At 40.0% G+C, this 22,687-nt stretch overlaps 1 protein-coding gene across 1 annotated transcript in view; it reads left to right on the plus strand.

Moving 5' to 3' along the window:
* The window catches only part of LOC116315026 (BEN domain-containing protein 5-like), a 349,188-nt gene that overhangs the window by 26,412 nt on the left and 300,089 nt on the right, over positions 1-22,687 (plus strand). The window contains exon 3 of the mRNA XM_039607494.1: positions 411-535. Within this exon, the coding sequence (XP_039463428.1) occupies positions 411-535 (125 nt within the window). The remainder of the gene's footprint in view (positions 1-410; positions 536-22,687) is intronic.

Below are 22,687 nucleotides of genomic sequence, written 5' to 3' on the forward strand. Positions count from 1 at the left end.
AAGCAGCTCTACGGTGAGAAAAGATTTCACTCACTCTGCTATTGTACAATAGCAGAAAAATAGAACGTCAGTACATGGTGGTCAGTATTGCTATTGTGCGGGCCTGCCATAAATTCACTGAGGAATAGGAAACCTTGACTTGGTCACATAATATGTATACTTGGGTGGCTGTTAATAAAACAGGTTGGCCTGTGTGTCTGCATGACATTTAATGTTAACACGTGTCTTTAAAAGCACGTCTTAGATTTAAAATGAGCTGTGTTACAGCTTTATCCTGTCTTGGGATTGCCTGCCTGTCTTTCTGTTAAGTTTTGTGTATATTGACTGAGAGGATTTAGCAATACTGAAGAAGCGAATCACTGATCAGTTCTACAACATGCCAGTCTAAGTTGTTTTTTTCTTCCCCTCAGGGAACCTGGGTCGTGTTGACTACATCAGTGAGTTTGAATTTGATCTCTTCATCCGGCCTGACACCTGCAACCCCCGATTCAGAGTGTGGTTTAACTTCACTGTGGAGAATGTCCGAGAGACACAGGTTAGCGTGCTTTGGCCTTTCAGTGTGTTTGCTGGCTGTCTCTGTATGCACCCACGTCTTCACTTATTAATTAATTTAGAATAGACAATACTATCTAACTTATCCCTTTCACACATAGTGGTCATTACAGTGGACAGCTATTCAAAGGCTGTTTTTTGTACTGTGTCAGTGTTGATGGTATACTTGCACATAAACCACTACATTGGACACTGATGTGTCACTCCATACTGTCAAAATGTGTGTTGTCCACCTACGTGGACATGTAAAAAAACTTTAAATAGTGCACGTTTAAAAAAAAAAGTTCAAAAATCTTTTTTTTATGCCTAAAGATGAATAAATATATGAGGAAAAAAATCCTGATTGAGGTTGTCATAATTCATGCATGAAAGGGTTAATGTAGATTTTTTTAGGTCTATACGCACACAACTATAAACTTACAGCAATGTTTGCATCACTATAAACTTCTCTTCTTACTTTAATATTACATATATTTTATTATCTTATTATAATTATATTATAATTTTCCACTTCCTTTTCAAATATCTCAGATGTTTGGTGGCCTTTATTTTAAAGAAATAATGCTAATTTTCTTCAAGAAGCAGTGTTTGGTTTGTCTGTTCTGAGCTACTGTAGCAAAACATGGCAGACTGGATAGAAGAAAACCCCATATAGACATAAGCAATTATTTTAATCTAAGGAAACCAAAAATGTAAATTTATACAGCTCCAAATCGCAACAGCAATCACCTCAAGGCTGTTAAAGGTGAGGTAAGGTAAAGACTCTACAATAAAAGAGAGAAAACCCCAACAATCAGACAGCCCCCCTATGAGCACGTATTTTGCAACACTGGGAAGGAAAAACTTCAGGAAGAAATCTATGGGAGAGCCAGGCTCAGGGCCCATGATTAAATGATTAAATGCAAAGTGGTGTATAAACATATAGAGAGTGAAAAGAGGCGAGTAGAGAAAAAACTCTCAGTGCATCATGGGAAGCCCCCAGCGGCCTTATTGCAGCATAACCAAGGGAGGGTTCAGGGTGACCTGATCCAGCCCTAACTGTAAGTTTTATCAAAAAGGAAACTTTAATCCTAATCTTAAAAATAGAGAGGGTATCTGTCTCCTAAATCTAAATTGGGAGCTGGTTCCGCAGAAGAGGGGCCTGAAAGTTGAAGGCTCTGCCTCCCGTTTTACTATTAATACAGTAAGAACTACAAGTAAGCATGTGATATAGTACTATGATTGCTACTACCATTTTCTATCGTAAATGCTGGTCCTTTATTTTCAACAGGATTATGCTAAAGGACATAACAAAATACGTGGTTAAAGTTCTCAGTATTTCTTATCTGTCATGCAGAAAAATGTTAACTTTACTTAAAACTAAAGTTAACTTACTAGATTCTGTGTTTCACTGGAACATTGTTCAGGGGTCATGTGCTTATTTATTTGTAGATGACAACAAGGTTTTAATGAGCAAGAGATATTATTGGTATGAAATAATATTTTGTTTCTGTATGATATAATTTCACTGTGTTATATGTAAGGATAACACTTGACAATGGGTTCTTGTTGAGCAATGGTTGAGTGAATGCCGACCCCAGCCCAGCAGCCAGACCCTAAACTTTAACAGGTAACAAAGGCAGTGATGAGCAGCGAGGCTGCAGCCTTGATTCTACCTGATCATGTTTCTAAAGTAGAATCACCGTGGCGATCCCTTTAACGTCTCTGTGGGCCGGATTTCACCTTTGCTTGGCGCTGTCGGCTTTTTGTTCCTACCTAAATACTAAGAGTAAGATCATATATGTACTCTTATTAGGATAGGGATTCGTGGTGGTGTGTGGGGCTGTAGCCTGCAGGTTTATTGTGTAATAGTATAACAAATTACTTTCCCTGGGAGTAATTGAGTAAAGTACTGCATTACTTTTAAGAAAAGTATTCTTTGTAATATGTGTAATATATTACACATTACACTGATCACAACAAAGAGGGAAAATACCTCCAGCATGTACAAACATTTGACCATACAGCATGCAGTTTACTCAGATGTAATGTCTTTGATATGCTGCTTAGCGATGGCGGTGACTCTCAAAGCCGAGCGAATGAGAGACCAATGAGAATCGATAAGGAACTGAATTGATAAGTGATATTGATAATGCAGTCTGAATCGCTAAATTTTTATCAGTTTCCATCCACAGTTATGTGTCATATTCTATAATTTGACCACACCTAAACATGTGCACCGTAAACCGTCGCAATACTTCCCTGAATGTTACATGCTTAATTTTTCTTTTTGAAAGTTGAAAGTTTTTCCCCCTCTGAGCTAGTGGTAGAGGTAATCTTCAATTTACTACCTCTCTTCTTGTCACAGCCTCCAAACTTCCTGCCACTGGCAAGCTTGGAGCTGGTGATTGGCTGACAGACGTGGTCACATGGCAAAGAGATGCACCGCATGTGTGTGCACCGTGTGTGGTTTAAGGGGATGAAGGCTTGTTGTATCATTTGAATATAACATTGCAGAATAAAAAGAAGGTAAAACTGACAATACTGGCATTTTAGTTTGACTGCTGCAGTGTAATTTGTGCGCAGCACAGCAGTACTTGTCAGGTGTAGAAAAAAATGAGATAAAGTAAAGAAACAGACAGTCTGGAGACAGCTAGATATAAAGACAGAGTTGATTAGATAGAAAGAAGCAAAGAGACTGGCAAAAAGATAGTGAGAAAAAAGCAAATGTAAAGTGACAATGGAAGGAAAAAAGCAAAGCAAAACGTAGAGAAAGCAAGGAGGGATCCACAGCGTGCTGTTGCTGCTGTCTTCCTGTAGCTTGTCCAGCCCAGTCTATCTGAGGCTATCAGGCCTATCAGCCCATCTCCCCGCAGTGCTGTAGTCAGCACTAATCACATTTTATGGCACTGAGATGAATGGGAGGCCTCGGCTTGGAGCCGGATCGATCCCAGGACCAGATAGACCAGCACCAGCAGCCTGCAGCCTGCAGCCTGGGCCAATAGGATATTTGCTGTTGTGGCCAAATGACAGAAAATGTGTGAGACAGTGACAGAGAGAAAGGGACAGGGAAGGGAAATGTGACACTGTAATGACTGGAGATTTATAAATATCATAGATAATAATATGCTGTATATTGTGGTGCATGCATGCAGCAGGCACACAGGTGACAAAAACAGGTGAACAACTATTCCTATTGCACCTCCCTGCTCGATCTTTCTTTATGGACCCCCTCAGAAGCTTTTTTTCATTAAAAACGGTTTCTTATCTGTCCAATTTCCTTCTTCAAAAAAGGTCTTCTGTGAATTTAATCTACTCCAGTGGAAGGTGTTGTGGTTAAGTGCTGCCTGTGCATTTTGTCAGAGTGTGCGCATGTATACACAGGCAGTGTGATTAGATTGTGTCTGTGTGCCTGGAATCATCAGAATTCACATAAATCTTTACTTTATATACTAATGATTGTAATATTGTTGTGACATGAAGCAAAAAAATAAAGCTGAGAAATTTAATAGAGAAAGAATAATAGCATGAGTAAATAAACCAGCTAAGTGCAGCTATAGTATGGGGGAGAGGCTGTGCTATAGAGATATCAGTGGGTTCCAGGGAAGAACTGGGCTGTTGGAGTGTTTCATCCAGCTAAGCCTTGCTAACTCTCAGCCTGAGCCAAGGGAATGGGGAACAGTAAAAGCCCGTGATATTGGAAGTGAGATGGCCATTTTGAAGGAATGTAAGCTGGTGAAACAGATTTGGTCTGCCTCAATCAGCTTAGCAGCTTTGTGGAAATTGGCTTCACCGTAGCACCGGTTATGATGGATGGCCGGATGGAGGAATGTCTCTTTTTTTGTATGTCCTTCCTTTTTGTGTGGTTATCGAACCACTCACTTATCTCTGAAAGTTAAGACCAATTCTGGTTATGTTGGTGGCAATGAGTGGGCCATGTGACCGTTTGAAGCTGTGTTAATTTTTCAGGAGAGGTGCACAAAAATTGTTTTCTTCTCAAAGCAAAAAATACAAAGTTCGTGTATTACTAAGACACATGAAACAACACGAGACCTTACTTACTATGACCTGTATGAAAGCTTCACGTGATTTAAATTAAGTTTTAATTTCCTGCTTATATAAAAATGAGCACCCACAAAAGAGGCTTTAACCTTACCCTTATTCTAAAATGAAGTTTAATTTACTTTAACATAAAATACATTTATATTGATTTCTCAAAGACTCATTTTGCAGCAGGAAAAACCTAGATATTAGACAGAAACCACATGCTGGTGTATGAAATTTAGATGCATTGGTAGTCACGGCTATTTGATGGATTGCTGTGAAATTATTTAGGTTCATATTCCTCTCAGCGGGCATGTACCTGCAGAACTTATGACATCCCCATCAGTCTCATCTGTCTTTTACAAATCTCATCTGTTAACATACTAAGCAGAGATGATGAACATAGTATGCGTTACACCTAATAAACAGCAGCATGTGCAAAAGCATGAAAAATATGCATGATTGCGTATTCTTAGTGATGTGACCAACATGTGACTTGATAAGTGATTGAAATTGACTCATTTATTATTCAAGTTTTTTGTGTGCTTCATAATTTCTAAAGTGTTTCCCAGTTGTCTGCAGAGCGGGCAGAAGTAGAGCAAATTTGACTCAAATATTTGGAATGACTGCTGGGCTTGTGGCAGACTACACCACAACAAAATACAACATACAAGATCAGAGACTGGTAACTGCTGTCTTTGTTTTCACTAGTAATAAGCAAGTAGGGGAAAAAAAGAGAAAAGAAATTATACAATACATATGGAATTAAGTAAACTGAGTTAAAATCAAAGTTGTCTTATGTGTGGAGTCTTCTTTAAGTAAAAATTGCAAGAAGCCAGCGAGATAGGACCTTTGAAAAAAGTTTCATACTGAGTGAATTTCTACCTGATATGTAACTTCTAGCTACCACGATTTCATTCCAGTTTCTGCCTATGTTACCATCAGAAACCAGTGGGTGAGTTGATATAAAACTCCATTGACTAAGTTGATATGCTTTTCCATTCAGCTGTAGGGGTGTACTTGATGTCAGGTTCCGTGAAGGGCACGGCTGTGAGCTATTATCATAGGAGCCTTAAGGGAGCCATTCATAGAAGACAGGCAGTAAAACCTTGCACCGAGCGCCTTCAACTCCTCCAACTGCTGCAGGGGTGATTTGTAAGCCTCACTTGTCCCGGGAAAGCACAGTGTAGAGCAGTTACTCTCCATAATCAGGAAAGAGGATGAACAGAAGAAGAAGAATAGGCCATGTGTTATATAGACTCCCCAAAGAGCCATCATTACTTTACTTTTTCAGACAATGCTCACCTGTTCAAATTAGTGATGTTATGCAATTTGTCACGGGAGAAGTAAAAAGTTAAATAGGATGTTAAAACTCTCACCACGCCATTAATGACTCTGTTTCGCTAATGCTTATTTACCAGTGCTACGTTTCTATCCCTGCTGTACTGTATTTTATTAAGCTTACATTATTGAAGCATTTCTTCATTGGTTCGGAACTCCTTGTTCAAGGCCTCGCTTTAAGGTCCTAATCTTGGATACGTTGCTTGTGTTTTCGCTTTGACTGGTGTATAAGCCATTTTACTGATCATAGAAGTTGTTGTTCCAGTGATAACTTGATTTGGTATGTAGCTATGTTATTGTACGAGGGCAATCCCAAAAGTAAGGTCTCCCATTGTTTTAGAAATACAAACAACAGTTTATTTTCCATAATATTTACATCATTTTAAAGCTTGAAGACTTATTTATATCCCTACATAATCGCCATTTTGGTCGATGCATTTTTGTAGACACTATGGCAGTTATACAATGCCCATGTCATAGCTGCTCGCCACCGTCGCAGAATCGCCTTCTGGACAAGTGTTCTTTCAACTTTGGGCACAGGTGGTAGTCACGGGTGTGACGCGCAGACTGTAGGGTGGGTGAGTGATGAAGTTACAATCAAAGTTTTGCTGGAGAGCGACACTGTGACGGGCAACGTATGGACGTGCAGTGTCGTGGAGAATGCTTACGCCCTTTCTCAGCATTCCTCTTCTCCGGTTCTGAAATGCCCTTCTGAGTTTTTCCAGTGTTTCACAGTACCTGTCAGCGTTTATTGTGGTCCCAACAGGCAGAAAGTCAACCAACAATACCGCCTTTCGGGCCCAAAACACAGTTCCACACTGCGCGCACTGTACGTAAGCATTCTCCACAACACCGCGCGTCCACCCGTCACACTGTCGCTCTCCTGTGAAACTTTGGTGGAACTTCATCACCCACCCACCCTACAGTCCGGACTTCGCACCCAGTGACTACCACCTGTTCCCAGCGTTGAAAGAACACTTGTCCGGAAGGCGATTCTACGACAGCGGCAAGCGGCTATGACATGGGCAATGTAAAACTGCCACAGCGTCTACAAAAATGCACCAACCAAAATGGCGATTATGTAGGAAAATAAATAAGTCTTCAAGCTTTAAAATGATGTAAGTATTATGGAAAATAAACGGTTGTTTGTATTTCTAAAACAATAGGAGACCTTACTTTTGGGATTGCCCTCGTATAAGCTAGTTCAGATCCAAACTAGAAGCCACACAAACTGACCAGCGTCTCTCAATCTCTGTGAGGTGAAAATTTCTTTTTGTGAATGAAGTCCAGTGGTTCTGAAAAGAGCATGTCCTTTCCACAAGTCAGTGAATTTTTTTTTACTATTGTCAAACATAAAATCTGAACATTAAATTAACATCCACCTCACTGTTGGACCGGTGCTGTGTCCTTTCTTGCTGGAGTAGAGCTGCAGGCTTTAGTGAGCTTGAAAAACATTTGATGTGCTGTGCTCATGGCTGAGATATTTTAGTTAGCAGCAGCTCAGGCAAGTAAGTAAAAATGGCAGACTAACAATATGAAAATGTGTTAAGAGAAGAAAAGCCCAACTCCCAACAAAACCCAACAAAAGGAAAACCCTGAGGAGCATAATATGGCCTCTTTAAGACTCAAGTAGAAGGAATGAAAGATAGAGAGAAACACTAGAATGTAAGGAGAGAGTAGACACCAGCAGGCTAATATATATGATGCACTTTAATTGTTTTTTTTAAATTATTATTATTTCCCATACAGAAGAAACAGAAGCAGCATTAGGACTGGTGTATTTCTGAGAAGTAATAGTTCTGTAAAGTCAGCTGCTGGTTGTTGTTTGTAACATCAGTGCCAGTCTGGATAATAGATTTTTTAACTACTCTCGCTCCTCCATCAGCTGCTGACAGTGTCCTGCTTTAGAAGGCCTGTCGCTGCAATTTCTGTGTTGATCAACACATTGAACTTCACCTGTGCTTCCCCCTGTCTTCTCAGGTTTGCAGAGGTGTTCAGGGACCCTCCAGCTCCCCTGTCTATTCTGCTTCTGTCTCATTCTCTGCAGTTCTTGTATCTCTCCACTGTCATGTCTAAGTTGTGATGTCCTTCAGCAGTGACAGTGGAACAAGGGCATAGACAGGTCTCTGGCGAGCACATCGGACGAACATGGGCTAATCGCTGCTGGCGTAGCGTGTCCATGAGCATGCACTGCAGACAGCTGGTTGGTGGCAGCTTCTTGTGGCAGGACCACTTTGGGTCTGTTTATGGGAGGGTTTGGTGGATACACAGCCGTAGGATTAAACTTCCAAACGCTGCTTGTCAACAGGTCTGCTTGTCTTTTTTCCCCCTTCATTTGTATGCCTTTGCATTGCCTTTTCTTTTTGCAGCATATGGCACTAGGTAGATAGGCATGCATCCTGTGGTTGTGGTCCTGTTCTTTGAAAGTTCATTTTTAAGCTTCTCCTCTTTACATTCTCCAAAGGAGAGACATTGGCTTCTATTTGACTCTGCCAAAGGGATTATTTCACTTCAAACACATCACATGGGCCCAGAAAGTTTAGGATCCTACTTTCACACCCAATAAGGAAGTTATGGAAGACTTGTGTGGTTTTGAAAGACATGCAAGGCATCAGACGTTTGTGTCAGAGAGTGTAGGGTTTTGTGAGCGACCTTGTTCTGTTAAGGCATGCTTCCTTATTGTCAAAGCTGATGCTCCCTAGATCACTTCATAATGACATGGACAAAAGGATATGACAACAGCAGAGAATGAATTTTCAAATTGTCTTCCTGATAGCAAAATGAGTTTTCCCTGGGTTATCTCTGCTGACGCAAGGTTTCTTATCAAAATTCATTGCCTTATTTTTTAGCTTGATTCACTTTAAAAAGGAGGTACAAAGCTTAAGGGCATGTTTTGAAATAAAGCAGACACATTTTTTTATTAGGCGTTTAGATTCTCTTTATTCAAACAGCAGAGACTTATGCATTGCTCTTAGCTCATAGTTTCCAAAGACTTAAAAAAAAGTTTAAAAAATACTTCAGTTTCAACTGTGAGCCTACTCAATTAGGACTTCTTTTCAAAAATATATTAATTAAAGGCAGTAAACGTAATATTTTTGGAAAACCTCTTTCATGTTTGTCAGCTATTTTAGTGGCATAGGGGATTTTGTAGATGGGGTGGTTCATCAGGATAATCATCAGTTGGCCAACCCAGCATTACAACAGTGTGAGATGCTGCCAAAAATGTGTTTTTGGTATTTTATTGGCAGCAGGTGCATCTGCAGCTTCTTTGAATTGCCATGTAAAGACTTGAAGCTTTATAGCCTGGTAAAAAAAAGGTTTGTTAATAACTAATATCTCACTTTATGTCACCTGTATAAAGTAAGCTGTTTAAATTGTATTAGGGTTTAGTGTTTGCATTACTACGTGTTGATGGACTTGAGTGACTGCTAGGCTTTACCGAATTAGTTGAGATGAAGCCTAGCAGATGTCTAGCATGGGTCATAATCTAACTAACAATATGGCTTGTTGTGTGGTTAACTGCATCAACATCCCAAAAAAAGGAAGATGTCGATGAAATGTTGGCATCTCACTTAAAGTTTCATGTTCATCATCATCGATTGGTTCAACTATTATGCTGGCGACAGGCATGCTAAAGTTAGCTACAAATCCTTGTAACAGTTGCAGAGAGCATTGTCTGCATCAAGTTTCGGTGGCAGTACGAACATAATTTGGGCGGAGGTTTGGTGCCCAAACATACTTACCTGATAACTTAGTACTCCACTTTTTTTGTCTAAATTCAGTTCTATAGTCACAGCTTGAAGACTGAAGTTTACATATCAGCTGGTGACATCATCAATCTGAGTGTCCATCTTTTATTTGCAGTCTGTAAAAATGTTGAAATTGTAAAAACGTAAAAAAAAATTTCCGTCAGATTGTAAAAATGTCATTAAACCTAAGACTACAGTCCTTTGTAAAACTGCAGTTCTTCACTATATGGACAGTGAAACTACAGTTTGACTCACCACAATACAGAATAAATAAAAAGGGTAAAAAACATCTCTATACTCCCTGGAGTAGTTTCCCTTGCCATGATTACAATATACATGTCTCCTACTGCCTCTGGTTAACACAGCCTGTTTAAATTAGATGAATGCATTAAGATATATATACTAAAGGACTGAATAAATTAACCACCAACAGTACATACACACCCGTGTGTGTACCCATGTACAGTATGTATACCCACTAAATAAAGAGCACAGCTATGGTGCAGTTTAAAATGCTGCCTGTGTTTTGAAAGGTTCGACTTAGAGGCTTGTTGCAGCAGGGAGCCAGCAGGCCTTTGCAGTCCTTGAATAGAGAGAAAATGTTGCAAAGCACAGCATGGAATTAAAAGAAAAAGGGAAAGGCATGGAAGGAACAGAACGAGAAATGAGAGCAGTGAGATGCTGTAAACTGCTTCTGGAGGGGCTTGTAATAATGTTGTTAATATATGAACTTTTTTTTCTTTACCTGCTATATTGGCACAGTTAAATGCAATGTTCTGAAAAGTAATTGCATTCCACTTTTTGTATAAATTTGCAGTGTTTATTGATTTTATACTGCTCATTTATGCAAATCGGTGGCAGTTTCCAACACAGTGCTATTTACTGTAAATATTAGCAAAGTTTTTGTAAATATAAAACTTGCCAACCAATCCTCTATTTATCCCAGCTTTGCTCATCTCAGTCCAAGAAGTAATCAGAGAAAGATAATAAGCCTGAATTGAGAAAAGAGGAAAAGAGGGAAGAGATGGAAAGTAAGCGAGAGGATCGTTGTCGAGGTTTCAGCAGGAGGCATTTTATGGGGACTCAGTAAGGGCCTTGTGGAGCTGCTGTGCATCTGCATGAAATGATGAGCCTGGTGTCAGGACATGGATCATCCTTTTACACCGAGTAATGAATACAGATTGCACACCGGATAGAGAGGCTCTGCAATCTGCTGCACCACAAATGAAACAACTGCCGTTCTAATCAAATAGTCTTTTCATGCCAGCGCAGCCCTCAACTTGGGCTAAATTCAATTCCAGATTCACAGATTTGTGGGTTGGGGGTTGGGGAGACTTGCGAGGCAAGAGGGAGTTATAAATGTTGTAATTAGAGTATTGTTTAATGTGTACGTGTGTAGACGTGTGTGATGTGTGCGTCTGTTGCTGTGGGGGAGGGGTGGCGGTAGGAGGGTCCCTGGCATCGTGTTGTCGTTAACCGCTTGGTTATTTTAGATAGCAGTTGGAGGAATGGGTCCAATCACAGCAAACACATACACACTAACACACACCCGTGCACAAATGCACACATTTAGCTAATTATGCCAACTAGTGGCTTGGGAGAAGACGTTCTCTGTATTCTGTATTTAGGGAACAGCGAGGAGCTTTGAAGGAGAGCCGCAGTGCCTCTTTGATGCTGCTTTTGTTTTTTGTTTGTGTGGTTTAATAATTTAATCAAGCCAAACGTCCTCCTTCTCTCTGTAACTGTCTGTTGGTGGAGGCTAATTACTCTGCAGATTGTTCTCCTGGTGCTAGAGATGAGAGTTTAGATCCAGAGGGGGAGGGGGGTGCTGATGGCTGTAATTTAACAGTGTACTGATGGGCTAAGCTGTCTGTCGACTGCTGTTTTATTGTTTCGGGATGCTGCTGACGAGTTACTATTCTAATATGCACCATCTGCAATGTTGTGCATTGCATTAGTATTCTTTGTCTCCACCGTCCATCTATCTATCTATCCATCTATCCATCCATCCATTCATCCATCCATCCATCCATCCATCCATCCATCCATTCATTCATCCATCCATCCATCCGGATGGATGGAGGTTGCTTGCAGTTGCTAGGTGAAATTGGATACAAAGAGCTATATGTTACTGCACCAAAAAAATGTAATTTCACTGGTCTCAAGCAGATCCATAGTTTGCATGGAAGATGCCAACTTGTCTGCAAACACTCAGAATCAGATGACAGAAATTTTATTAATCCAAGTTAATCCAAATCCAAATTGAGTTGTCATAGCAGCATACATACAACAGACAACAAAACAGCTGTATAAAAATGAAGTGTAGAAATAGAGATATAAATAGAAGAAACAAGAACTCTAGAGAAAATAGGACAATAGAAGCTCTAAAATAAAATAAAAAAACGTTACAAACATAGAGAGCTGCTGCAACAGGCTGCCACTAGGACGGTGCTACACTTGTTTTTATCCAGTGCCCTCTTTGTGACAGGTAGAAACCACCAGCAACCATTTGCCAACCGTTTTTCCTGAGCAACCAGGTGTGACTGTGTGACTGAGGAAAAGAGGTTGAACAAACAATACATTTTTACAAGTAAAACTGACTTGTTTAGCTGTTGTGCTACTTTTTTCTTTTTAATAACCAGAGCCTTTCATCACAGAAGAATGCAATCCAGCCGATCCTCTCAAGCACCAACCTAAGTGAAATGGACCTTTAGGCTTGAGCTGAAGTGATTGATTTTGTATCTAGACAGCCACATCCACAGCTAGTCATACGATTTTGAGCTCACAGAAATCTTTGGGGAGGATTGTGATTCGAGATTGTGGATTTTGATTTAACCTCAAACGAATGTCTTTTGATCTTTTGCCCAAAACACCAACCTCTAATAAGATTACAAGTTCACGGGGAGCAACCACTTCTCCACAAAATATTTTGTTTATAAGTTTCATAAACATGATTGATGTACCTGAATGATATAAGAATAATAGGCTTTGAGCAGAGAATATAATCTATATTGCTGTTGGGTTAGCATCAGTTGTCACACACTATTGGTGTGCTTGCAGCATCATAGTAGCTATCATTTAAGCAAGCAAGATGAAGGCCCATTTCAGCCTACTGCACAGTGAGTGACACAACACATAACTGGAACGATCAGAGCTTCAGCTTTCGATACGTTTCTACATCATCCACTTCAGTTTCTGCTGAAATTCTAATAAGAAAAAATATAGACCTGGGATTGTTAGGCTTAAACCCATTAAACACATGCTGTATCAAACTATATCTTTAATCTTTCTCTCCCTGCTGGCTGGCTTATTTGTGTCTCTGTTGTTAATCTGGAATAATAGTTTAAGATATTTATTTTCAATGTACAGCAGTTTATAAACTTATTTCCCTTATTTAATATAGAATACAGCACAACACAGTTGCTGTCTTTAGTCAGCATTAACAACAACTGACTGTTCTGCCATCGCATGAAGATTTCATTCCTCATCCTCAGCTAGGTTGAATCATTTAACTGATTTGATTTTAATGCTGCTGGCTCGAATTAGTGCTCATGTTATTAAATCAACAGTAAGACTAGATTAGTACATACAAACCAACTGCATAATGTTAGACCCTCTACAGTGGACAAATACATCCTTGGCAAAAGCAAAGTTTGTGTGAATGTTACAGTGAAAAGCATCCGAAGAGCTGAGAATGCTGGAGAAGATACTCGGCCTTTGGATTTCTTTGGAATTTAATATAATATTTTTCACTACATAAGATAAAATGATACAAATAAAAAGTTAAATATGTTAGCAGTGCACTCATGTTAAACATAAGTGTTTTTATTAATGCAAACAGACACCCTACTAATTTGACTTCTTTACTTCCTGTGATGGTCCTTATCAGACAATGAAGGTATAGCGATCTTAAGTAAGGAAAGCAAATCAGAGAGCTTCTTAATTAAACCGATGCATTATTACTATGTGTAACGGAGCTTCTTCAGGACCACCTCTTAAATGTTGATTTGTGACTAGAGTAAAGTGCATCACAGTCAGTGTCTTGTTCAGTCTTGTCTTTGGTCGTCAAGTAGTTTACCATGGGTGGATGGGGTGCCTTGGTTATTATGCAGTTGCACTGTGAGTCTTTGCAAAATTGTAAAATAGAGGTTAAAAGAGAGGGTTTTTATCTTTCTTTACTTCTTTCTGGGGTTTTTTTTTATATTAGTTTATCTCACCTTTTTGTTTTTGTGTAGCTAAAAGACAAAAAAAGTGAGTGAGAGCGACAGGTAATGCTGCAGAATTTGGAGGAGAGATACTCAGACTGCTCTCACACCCCATGTGGTTAGGTCAGACCAGTTGCGCTAATTTACTCCAACCCACTGTCACTGACACTGGGTTAGCTAGCTAGCTGCATGTTGCTTGCTCACCCAAAGAGCAAGCTTTGAGGAGAGACATTTATAGTCTCTCTAGTGGCAAGCACATGCATACTTAGTCACTAATACACTGATATAGAAAGATATAATGTGTTTCCTGAGAACAGGGGTATAGTGCCTGTGTTTCCATGTGTATGTGTGATAGCCAGTGGCTCATGAAGAATTCTGTCTCTTGCCAGCACCTGGGGTAGATGTTGTCAACATTGTGCAACTCTGTAAATCAAGACTGAGGTCTCAAATGTGTGTTTTTGTTCTGTCCATCTTAGGAGTCTGCAGGTATGTATTCACAAGCCAAATGTCAATAAAACAAAACAGTGATTATTCAGTCTGGTAGGCACTGGCTGTTTGTGTGTGTGTGTGTGTGTGTGTGTGTGTGTGTGTGTGTGTGTGTGTGTGTGTGTGTGTGTGTGTGTGTGTGTGTGTGTGTGTGTGTGTGTGTCAGAGCCCCCGGGGATTACAACTTCCTGTTCTGAGATGCTTTGGCCACATCTGCTATGAATCTTTCATGTGTCACTGCTGGTAACCTGCTGTGGGTGGGCACATCAGCAAAAACACACACAGTTGTATTTCATGTATTTAACTGCAAGAGACTGTCAGGGTATTCTCTGTGATGCAATGTGTTTATTTCACACTGGTGCATTTCCAATAAGTGTGGCTGTTGTAGTTGTTAGTGTCAAGCTAGCTATAGGTACTTTCATTCCGTTTTAGAGATTAGGAAAAATGAGGAATCTCTCAAAGAAACAAAAAATTTATCAGAGCAACTATCAGTAGCTTTCTGCAGGAGTGAAAAGTAAAAATAATTTTTTCAAGACTAGTTGTTTACTTTTCATATCATGGATATTTTAGGATCAAGAAAGTATAAAAGAGTGTAAGGTCTTATGGTTTTGGTCTTTTCCTTCTCTACCACCTCCAAAATGTGTACTGTCAAGTTCTTAATGCGTTCAGCAGAAGTGATGTTTGATATGAAGCCGGTAAAAATCTGTTTTGTGTTTTGTGTTTTGTTTCTTGCTTCGTTCAGGCCTCAGGGACTTTCCGGAGAGCTTGAGGCAGCATTCATATGTTGGTTTATATGACGTTTTTTGTTTTCCAAAACAAGCCCTCTTTCTGATTTCTTAGTTTTTTGCATATTCGCGAAACTTACATGTTTCAGATCACAAAAAAATCAATTTTAAATGATGATTTGATTTTTTATCTTTGTCTAATAATAAAATTTGTTGCTCTGAAATATGCACGCCTGACAACTGTGCAGAACTCTAAGAAATCAGGCGGTGATGAGCGTAAAATTATCATAACCTGGGGAGCTACAATAACTACATTCATTGGAAATCTGCCAGGTTCTAAATAAACATCAGTGTTTCTCTCACACACCCGGACTTTCTCCTCCTTCCACCTTTTCGGCAAAAGAAATTTTATGGTCAGAACTTTTGGCCAACAAAACATCCTCAAGTTGCAAAGCTTGGCTCTACTCTCACAAAGGACCGTCACTTTCATAGATTCTTAGCAAAGCGAACCTTATAGGGCTTCTCTGTAAAACACGATTTAGATTGGCGATCACTGTGTGATACAGACACCTCACTGCTTTGTTCAGCCTGCATGTGTGATATCTCCACCATGGCAGCAGCTCTGCTAGAGAGTGTTTTGAGAGTAAACAGATGTTGTTTGTCTTTGTGATGCTGCGTTTTAGCATCTCCTGGGATGTAGTGGACCTCTGCTTTCCTGTAAGCTCACAAAGGATGGAAATAGCTCAAACAGATGAACAATGTTTCACAACAAAAGTAGGGCTAGACTTTCTTTTACGCCACAATGCTCATGGTCAACATGGATTGTGGTGGTATTGCTAAAACAAATATAGTTAAAACCATGATCTTTCCTCGTGAGAGGGATTTAACTGTATAAAGTATAAATTCTTTGTCAAAGTGTCAGTAAAAGACTATACATTGAACACAAATTTGCACAGATTAGTAAGAAATAAACAACTAATTGGTGTCTTCCCACCCAGCAAAAACTCTGTGAAAAGATGTTGAAAAGACAGCTTTGCATCTAACAAAGTTGATATTTGCTTAAAAAGCGAAAGGTGAAAAGTTGTCTGATGAAAGTTTCATCAAAAGATGTCTCGAAAGTGAATTCCTTTTATGTCAAATCTTTTGGTTGAAAAGTGGAGGACATCTTTTTTCTCAGTTTCTCTCCAAACTCCTCAGACAGCCAGCATATTTGAGCCCAGAATCTTCTTGCTGTGAGGCGGCAGTGCTAATCAGAGGGTTGTTGTTGCTCACCATGCAATGCAAAATGGGACACAACCCCAAGAGAAAGACAAATTATATGTATATAGATATCAACATCAGTGTCTAACCTCACAAATGCGCTTCTGCAAGAATGGGTATAGTGTATCTTATGGGGGCACTGTTACCATTAACATTTTATTATTCATTTATCAAATTGCACTCACTTTATTAGTTCAACTGCTCTTTGGCGCATATATCTGATCAGCCAATCACATTGTAGCAAGTCAGAACATGTTGGAATGCAGTTGTGGTCAGTATGACCTGCTAAAATTCAAACGAAGGAAGAGAGTTGATTTAAGTGACTTTTGGATGTAGTATGGTTGTTTGTGCGAGGTGAGCTGGTGTATGTGTGTTTAGAACTGCTGAGATTTTTCCACACAACCATGTTTAGGGTTTACAGAGAATGACCTGAAAAACAGAAAATGTCCAGTGAGCAGCAGCGGGGTGAAAATGCCTTCTTGAATCAGAGGTCAGAGAAGAATGGCCAGACTGCTTTGAGCTGATAGGAAGGCAGCAGTAACTCAAATGAGCAGCAGGTCCCTGAGGTCATGTGATCAGGGCCTGCTGGCAATACATCATACAAGGTTGAGAAATAAGGGCGACAGAGCTTTTCCAAGCGTCTGGGACTCTCTCCCTTTGAGACCGAGATCTGTGGACTTGGTGATCTGTTTTTTAAAAAGCAGCTAAAAACTTGTTGTAAAGCACTTTGTGAAATTTGCATGCAGCCTTTCAAAATAAAGGCGTGGCGGAGGAGGCAGAGTAGGTCATCAACCAATCGGAATCAGATCGGTTGGTGTTTCAGTCCCTACATGCTAAAGACTGAGTTTCATCAGAGTGCGATGGTTGGATAGAAACCATTTAGACATAATAAAAGTACTTGTGTGAATGAGACATATCTATTTACTGTTTCTAAATAAAATTTGACTTTACTTTAACCACTCATTACAAGTTAGCTATGCAGACGAACATCTCACAGCAACGTCGGACTTTGAAGCTGCTGGACGACCACAACAGATTCCTCTACTGTCAGCTAAGAACATGAAACCGATGTTACCATTTGCACAGGCTCATGAAAATCAGTAAACAAGATTGGAAAAAACATTGCCTGGTGTGATGAGTCTTGATTTCTCCTGGGACATTCAGATGGTAGGGTCAGAATTGGTGTAAACAACACAAAAGCATGGATCCATCCGTGGTAGTGTAATGGTGTGTGGGGGTTTTTTTTAGTACCAAATGAGCATCATTTAAATGCCACAGCTTAAAGTGTACCCATCTTCTGATTGCTACTTCCAGCATGATCTCAGTTTGGTATCTTGAATATGACAATGAGTTCACTGTTCTCAAGAATCCTCAAAGGTCACCAGATCTCAATCCAGCAGAGCACCTTTGGCATGTGGTGTAATGGTAGATTGGATGTGGAGCTGACAAATCTGCAGCAACTGCGTGATACTGTCATGGTAGTATGAACCAAACTCTCTGAGGAACGTTTCCAGTTCCTTCTTAGATCTGCGCCACAAAGAATTAAGACAAAATTGGTACGAGAAAGCTGAACCTGATAAAGTGGCCAGCCAGCGTGTCGCTTCAGGGTAGATCCAGCCAAAACTCAGTATGTAAAGATTTTATATGAGAAATTTGATTCTTTCTAATACATCAGGGACGTTTGTATAGAAGATGATAGCTGGAGAGCTACATAAATGGCAAGAAACCGATTGTTCCTCTCCACTCTAATTGTCCTATCATCATTAGCCAGCAGTGAACACTGACAGGCTATGTGTGCTGTCAAACCCTGAGTCCCCACAGAGAAGCTTGCCTGTGTGGCTACTGGATCTGGCAAGCATACATCAGTACACTAAAATGAAAAGCCTGAAAAATGTCAAGAACCAAAGGAATGAGGGAAGAAAATGAAATGGGGGAAGACATAGATAAAAAAAGACAGTGAAGAGTAGAAGTTTGGTGTATAATGAGCAGTTGGAATGTGAGGATTGCTGAATTAATCAGACTTCTAGAGCTCATACAAAGTAGGCAGAATGCTTTTCATGTGACAAATGTGTAATTAAGAATGATTTTAACCCTCCCTCCCAAACACACACACGTATACGCACATGCACACCCCTTGATGGACTTGAGGTGGGCGGGAGGAACAAAGCATTTTTGTGATTCCCTGCATGTGTGCGCGAGTGTGTGCTTGTGTGCATGTGTTTTCAGACAGAGTGCGCACAAGTGAGATGAGATGGAAGCTTTAATTACAGCCCTATTAGAATAACACCAGCCCCCATTGCTCACTGATAGTGAGTGATAGGATGGGATGTTTTCATTTTGGCGCCTAGCCCTTTTTTGTCTTTTAGATTTGACACCATATTTTGTCAGCCAGAACATGTGGATTTTAAAGATTTTTTTTGAGCCCACACACAAGATATTTATTTTGACTTCTCATTTTGTCAGTGACAGCAAAGATGTTTGATTGCTGGCTTTGGAAAGCCTGTCTACAAATTTTGTGTTATCCACTGTGTTCTGGCACAGTTAGCTGGTGTGGATTTAATTTTCACCTACTGTAACAGGGCGTGGACCAAATCAACTCGGGGGGCGTTTGGATCATTATGCCTATCCTGTTAAGAACAACATATGTTTAAAACTTTGAGGTTGAGAATAAAAAGCCCTAAAGTTGATATAGAAATTAAGGGTTTTTATCAATAAAAGGAAAACAGTCTAATAAACAAATATATTCATATATTTGTGTCTACTTATACTTAGTGCAGTACTACTATAATCAGTACAATAGTTGCATTTAAATCAAGAATTGGTAACATTAATATTAAATTGTATTCACTAAATGTTTCACCCTCCAGTTTACAGATACACTTTAATGCCAAAAGTATTTTCTTAACTAGCTTCACAAGCATATGAATCTGAGTGACATACCATTCTTAATCCATAGGGTTTAAATGATGTCTGTCCACCCTTTGTGTCTATAACAGCTTAAATTCTTCTGGAAAGGCTTTCCACAATGTTTAGGAGTGTGTTTATGGGAATTTGGACCATTCTTTCAGAAGTGCATTTGTGAGGCCTTGCTCTAATTAAAGGTGTTCTGTTGGGTTAAGGTCAGGACTTCCAAACTCACGTATCCGTGTCTTTATGGACCTTGCTTTGTGCACTGGTGCACAGCCATGCTGGAACAGGAAGGGACATTCCCAAACTTTTCCCACAAAGCTGGGAGCAACAAATTGTCCACAATGTCTTGGTATACTGAAGCATGAAGAGTTCATTTTGCTGGAACTAAGGGGTTGAGCCCAACTCCTGAAAAACAACCTCCCCCAGACTTTAGACTTGGCACAGTGCAGTCAGACAAGTACAGTTCTCCTGGCAACTGCCAACCCCAGACATGTCCATTGGATTGCCAGATGAAGAAGTAGGAATCATCACTCCAAAGATCACGGGTCCACTGCTCTAGAGTCCAGGGGCAGGTGCTTTACACCAGCGGTCCCCAACCCCAGACCACGGACCGTTTGGTACCGGGCCGCGAGAGTTGAGGCTCGGATGTGGAATTTATGGTTTTCAGGGTTTTTATTGGCTTTTATCGTTATTTTTTTAATCATTTTTATTGTTAACTTGGTTTCCCTGGGTCTTTTCCCGTGTGTTATGAATAAATCTTCTTTTATTTGGTACCGGTACTGGTTTTATTTTGTTGTATTTATCCGCGACACCTTAAAGGCCGGTCCGTGAAAATATTGTCAGACATAAACCGGTCCGTGGCGCAAAAAGGTTGAGGACCGCTGTTTTACACCACTTCATCCGACACTTTGCATTTTGCTTGGTGATGCAAAATGCACTATGTGGCTCGGCATGCGCTGACCTCACTCTGTGTTTTTAGGTGGCCTACCACTTGACTAAGTTGCTGTCACCCCAATCACATCCACTTTGTTATACAGTAATGCCACCGACAGTTGAATATTTGGTAGCAAGAAAATGTCACGCGTGGACTTGTTGCACAGGTGGCATCCTATCACTGGGCTCCAGAGAGCGACCCATTTTTTCACCGATTTTGTAGAAGCAGTCTGCATGATTAGCTGCTTGGCTTTAGCGGTTAGAACACCCTTATTAATTTGGATGGGTGAGTAAATAAATTTGGCAATATAATGTAAATATAAGCATATCTTTGATAAGTGCTCTTTAGATATGGATATTTTAACATGTTAGGCTTCTCATTCAATTCATCAAGTACACAACATGATATCACATCCAAGGGAACAGGTACTACATATAAGGTGACCTGTAGCTAGCCGTCCAGAGTTCCCAGACAGAACCCAGACTCCATGTGTGCAGAATTCACACAGAAAGGCTCTAGTCAGGCAATGGATTAGAACCCAGCACATTCTTGCTCTGAGCCAACAGTGTTAATCACTGCACCACTGGGCCACTTATTTTGACTGAAGACAGGAAACCTCCCCCAACTTACTTGCGGAAAGGATCGGACAGTCTAGATTCTGTGGATTCTCTTACGTTGCTGTTCTTAGTTGCCGGTGTGATTTTTTTTTTTTTTATGGATAATTTTAATAATGAATGAGACTCTGACATGCCCTGCAGCTACACTCAAGAAAAATTATTTATCCCAATATGCTGACTTTATGTAATTTGATTACATGTAAATTTTCATGTAATTTTGTTATATAAGTACAACATAAACCATATTAAATTGAATGGAATCGGATTGAATGAAATGTACTTGATTGGTATGTATTCAGTTAATACCAATACGACCTTTGATTTTATATATTTAAGTTGCCTTATTACTCAAAATAATTGATACATGTAGTCAGAACATTTTTAAAAGGGGGAAAATTGGTGATGGATTTAACAGAACAAAGATTGTTTGTTTTTTTTACCCCCCAGCAAAACATGTATTGATATGCTTTTTTGTGTAACCACTGTAGAGAGAACATCGCAACACATCTTACCAACACAAAAGCTACTAGACAGAAATGCGGCACAGCACGTGAAAAGCTGTAGACTGAGAGTTCCAGCTGCGCACACAAACAGCCCAGAACAACCAGACCCTCCGATAATTCCAGTGTTTGTTGTCTTAACTTCACTGTCTACAATGAATCTCTCAGAACTATGTCTGAAAATGTCATTTGTTGAACTGATGCATAACCTGCAAACAAACAGCCCGTCTTTATCTGGCAAAGCTCTCGTCTTTGAGCGGAAAACCCCGGCTTTCACTTTTGCTGGGGACTTTACCGTCTGTATCCTGTGCCTATCAGACTTTTTTTTGCATACTTTGTCACAAATACATAACCTTGCCATAACACCATAACAAATTTAGAAGTTATGGTAGCGAATAAAAATAACATAAAAAAACATGCACACTCATCTACATATATATAAAAAAAACAAAAAACACCCAGCACGCCCCTGCGGGCGGTTTATCCTTCAAGCTCGGGTCCTCTACCAGAGGCCTGGGAGCTTGAGGGTCCTGCGCAGTATCTTAGCTGTTCCCAGGACTGCGCTCTTCTGGACAGAGATCTCCAATGTTGTTCCCGGGATCTGCTGGAGCCACTCGCCTAGCTTGGGAGTCACCGCACCTAGTGCTCCGATTACCACTGGGACCACCGTTACCTTCACCCTCCACAACTTCTCGAGCTCTTCTCTGAGCCCTTGGTATTTCTCCAGCTTCTCGTGTTCCTTCTTTCTGATGTTGCTGGCATTCGGAACCGCTACGTCGATCACTACGGCCGTCTTCTTCTGTTTGTCTACCACCACTATGAAAAAGAAAAAAAAAAAAAAAAAAATTATATACATGTATATATATATATATATATATAAAACTTATTTATTTTTTTACATAATGTGTTTTTGTGCATGAACCATGTCCGTGTGCTTTACTTGTTGCTTTGCCTTGAGTTTGGAGTTCAACAACTTGGTATGCTCTGAGACAGGCTTTCGCTTCTTTGAACTGTTGCTTCACTGAGGAATCTGAGTATTAGTGATGACATCAGGTCCACTCGTTTTGCTGTTTATGTTTGATTTTAGTTTTAGCTAGCGGTCCACGTCTGCATGCTTTCACGTTTAGGTATCCTCAGTAAAATCCACGACCATGAGATGGCTCAAATTTAAATCAGTTAAAGCGTTTAACACCTCGTTCCCTGAGCACAGCAGCCCCACTCATCTGCTCTTCAGAGTCTGATTGGTCCCCATTAAGCTATTTTCCTTGCCATTTTAGCAACTCAGTTTTCCCTTAAGAAAAGTGCTAAAGCCCTTCAATTTTATCCAATAATAAAGTTTTTTTTTTTAAAGGTTTTAAGCTTAATTTCCATAAATAATGATAAAG

Source organism: Oreochromis aureus, linkage group 23 (genome assembly GCF_013358895.1).
Source record: "Oreochromis aureus strain Israel breed Guangdong linkage group 23, ZZ_aureus, whole genome shotgun sequence".
Lineage (NCBI taxonomy): Eukaryota > Metazoa > Chordata > Actinopteri > Cichliformes > Cichlidae > Oreochromis > Oreochromis aureus.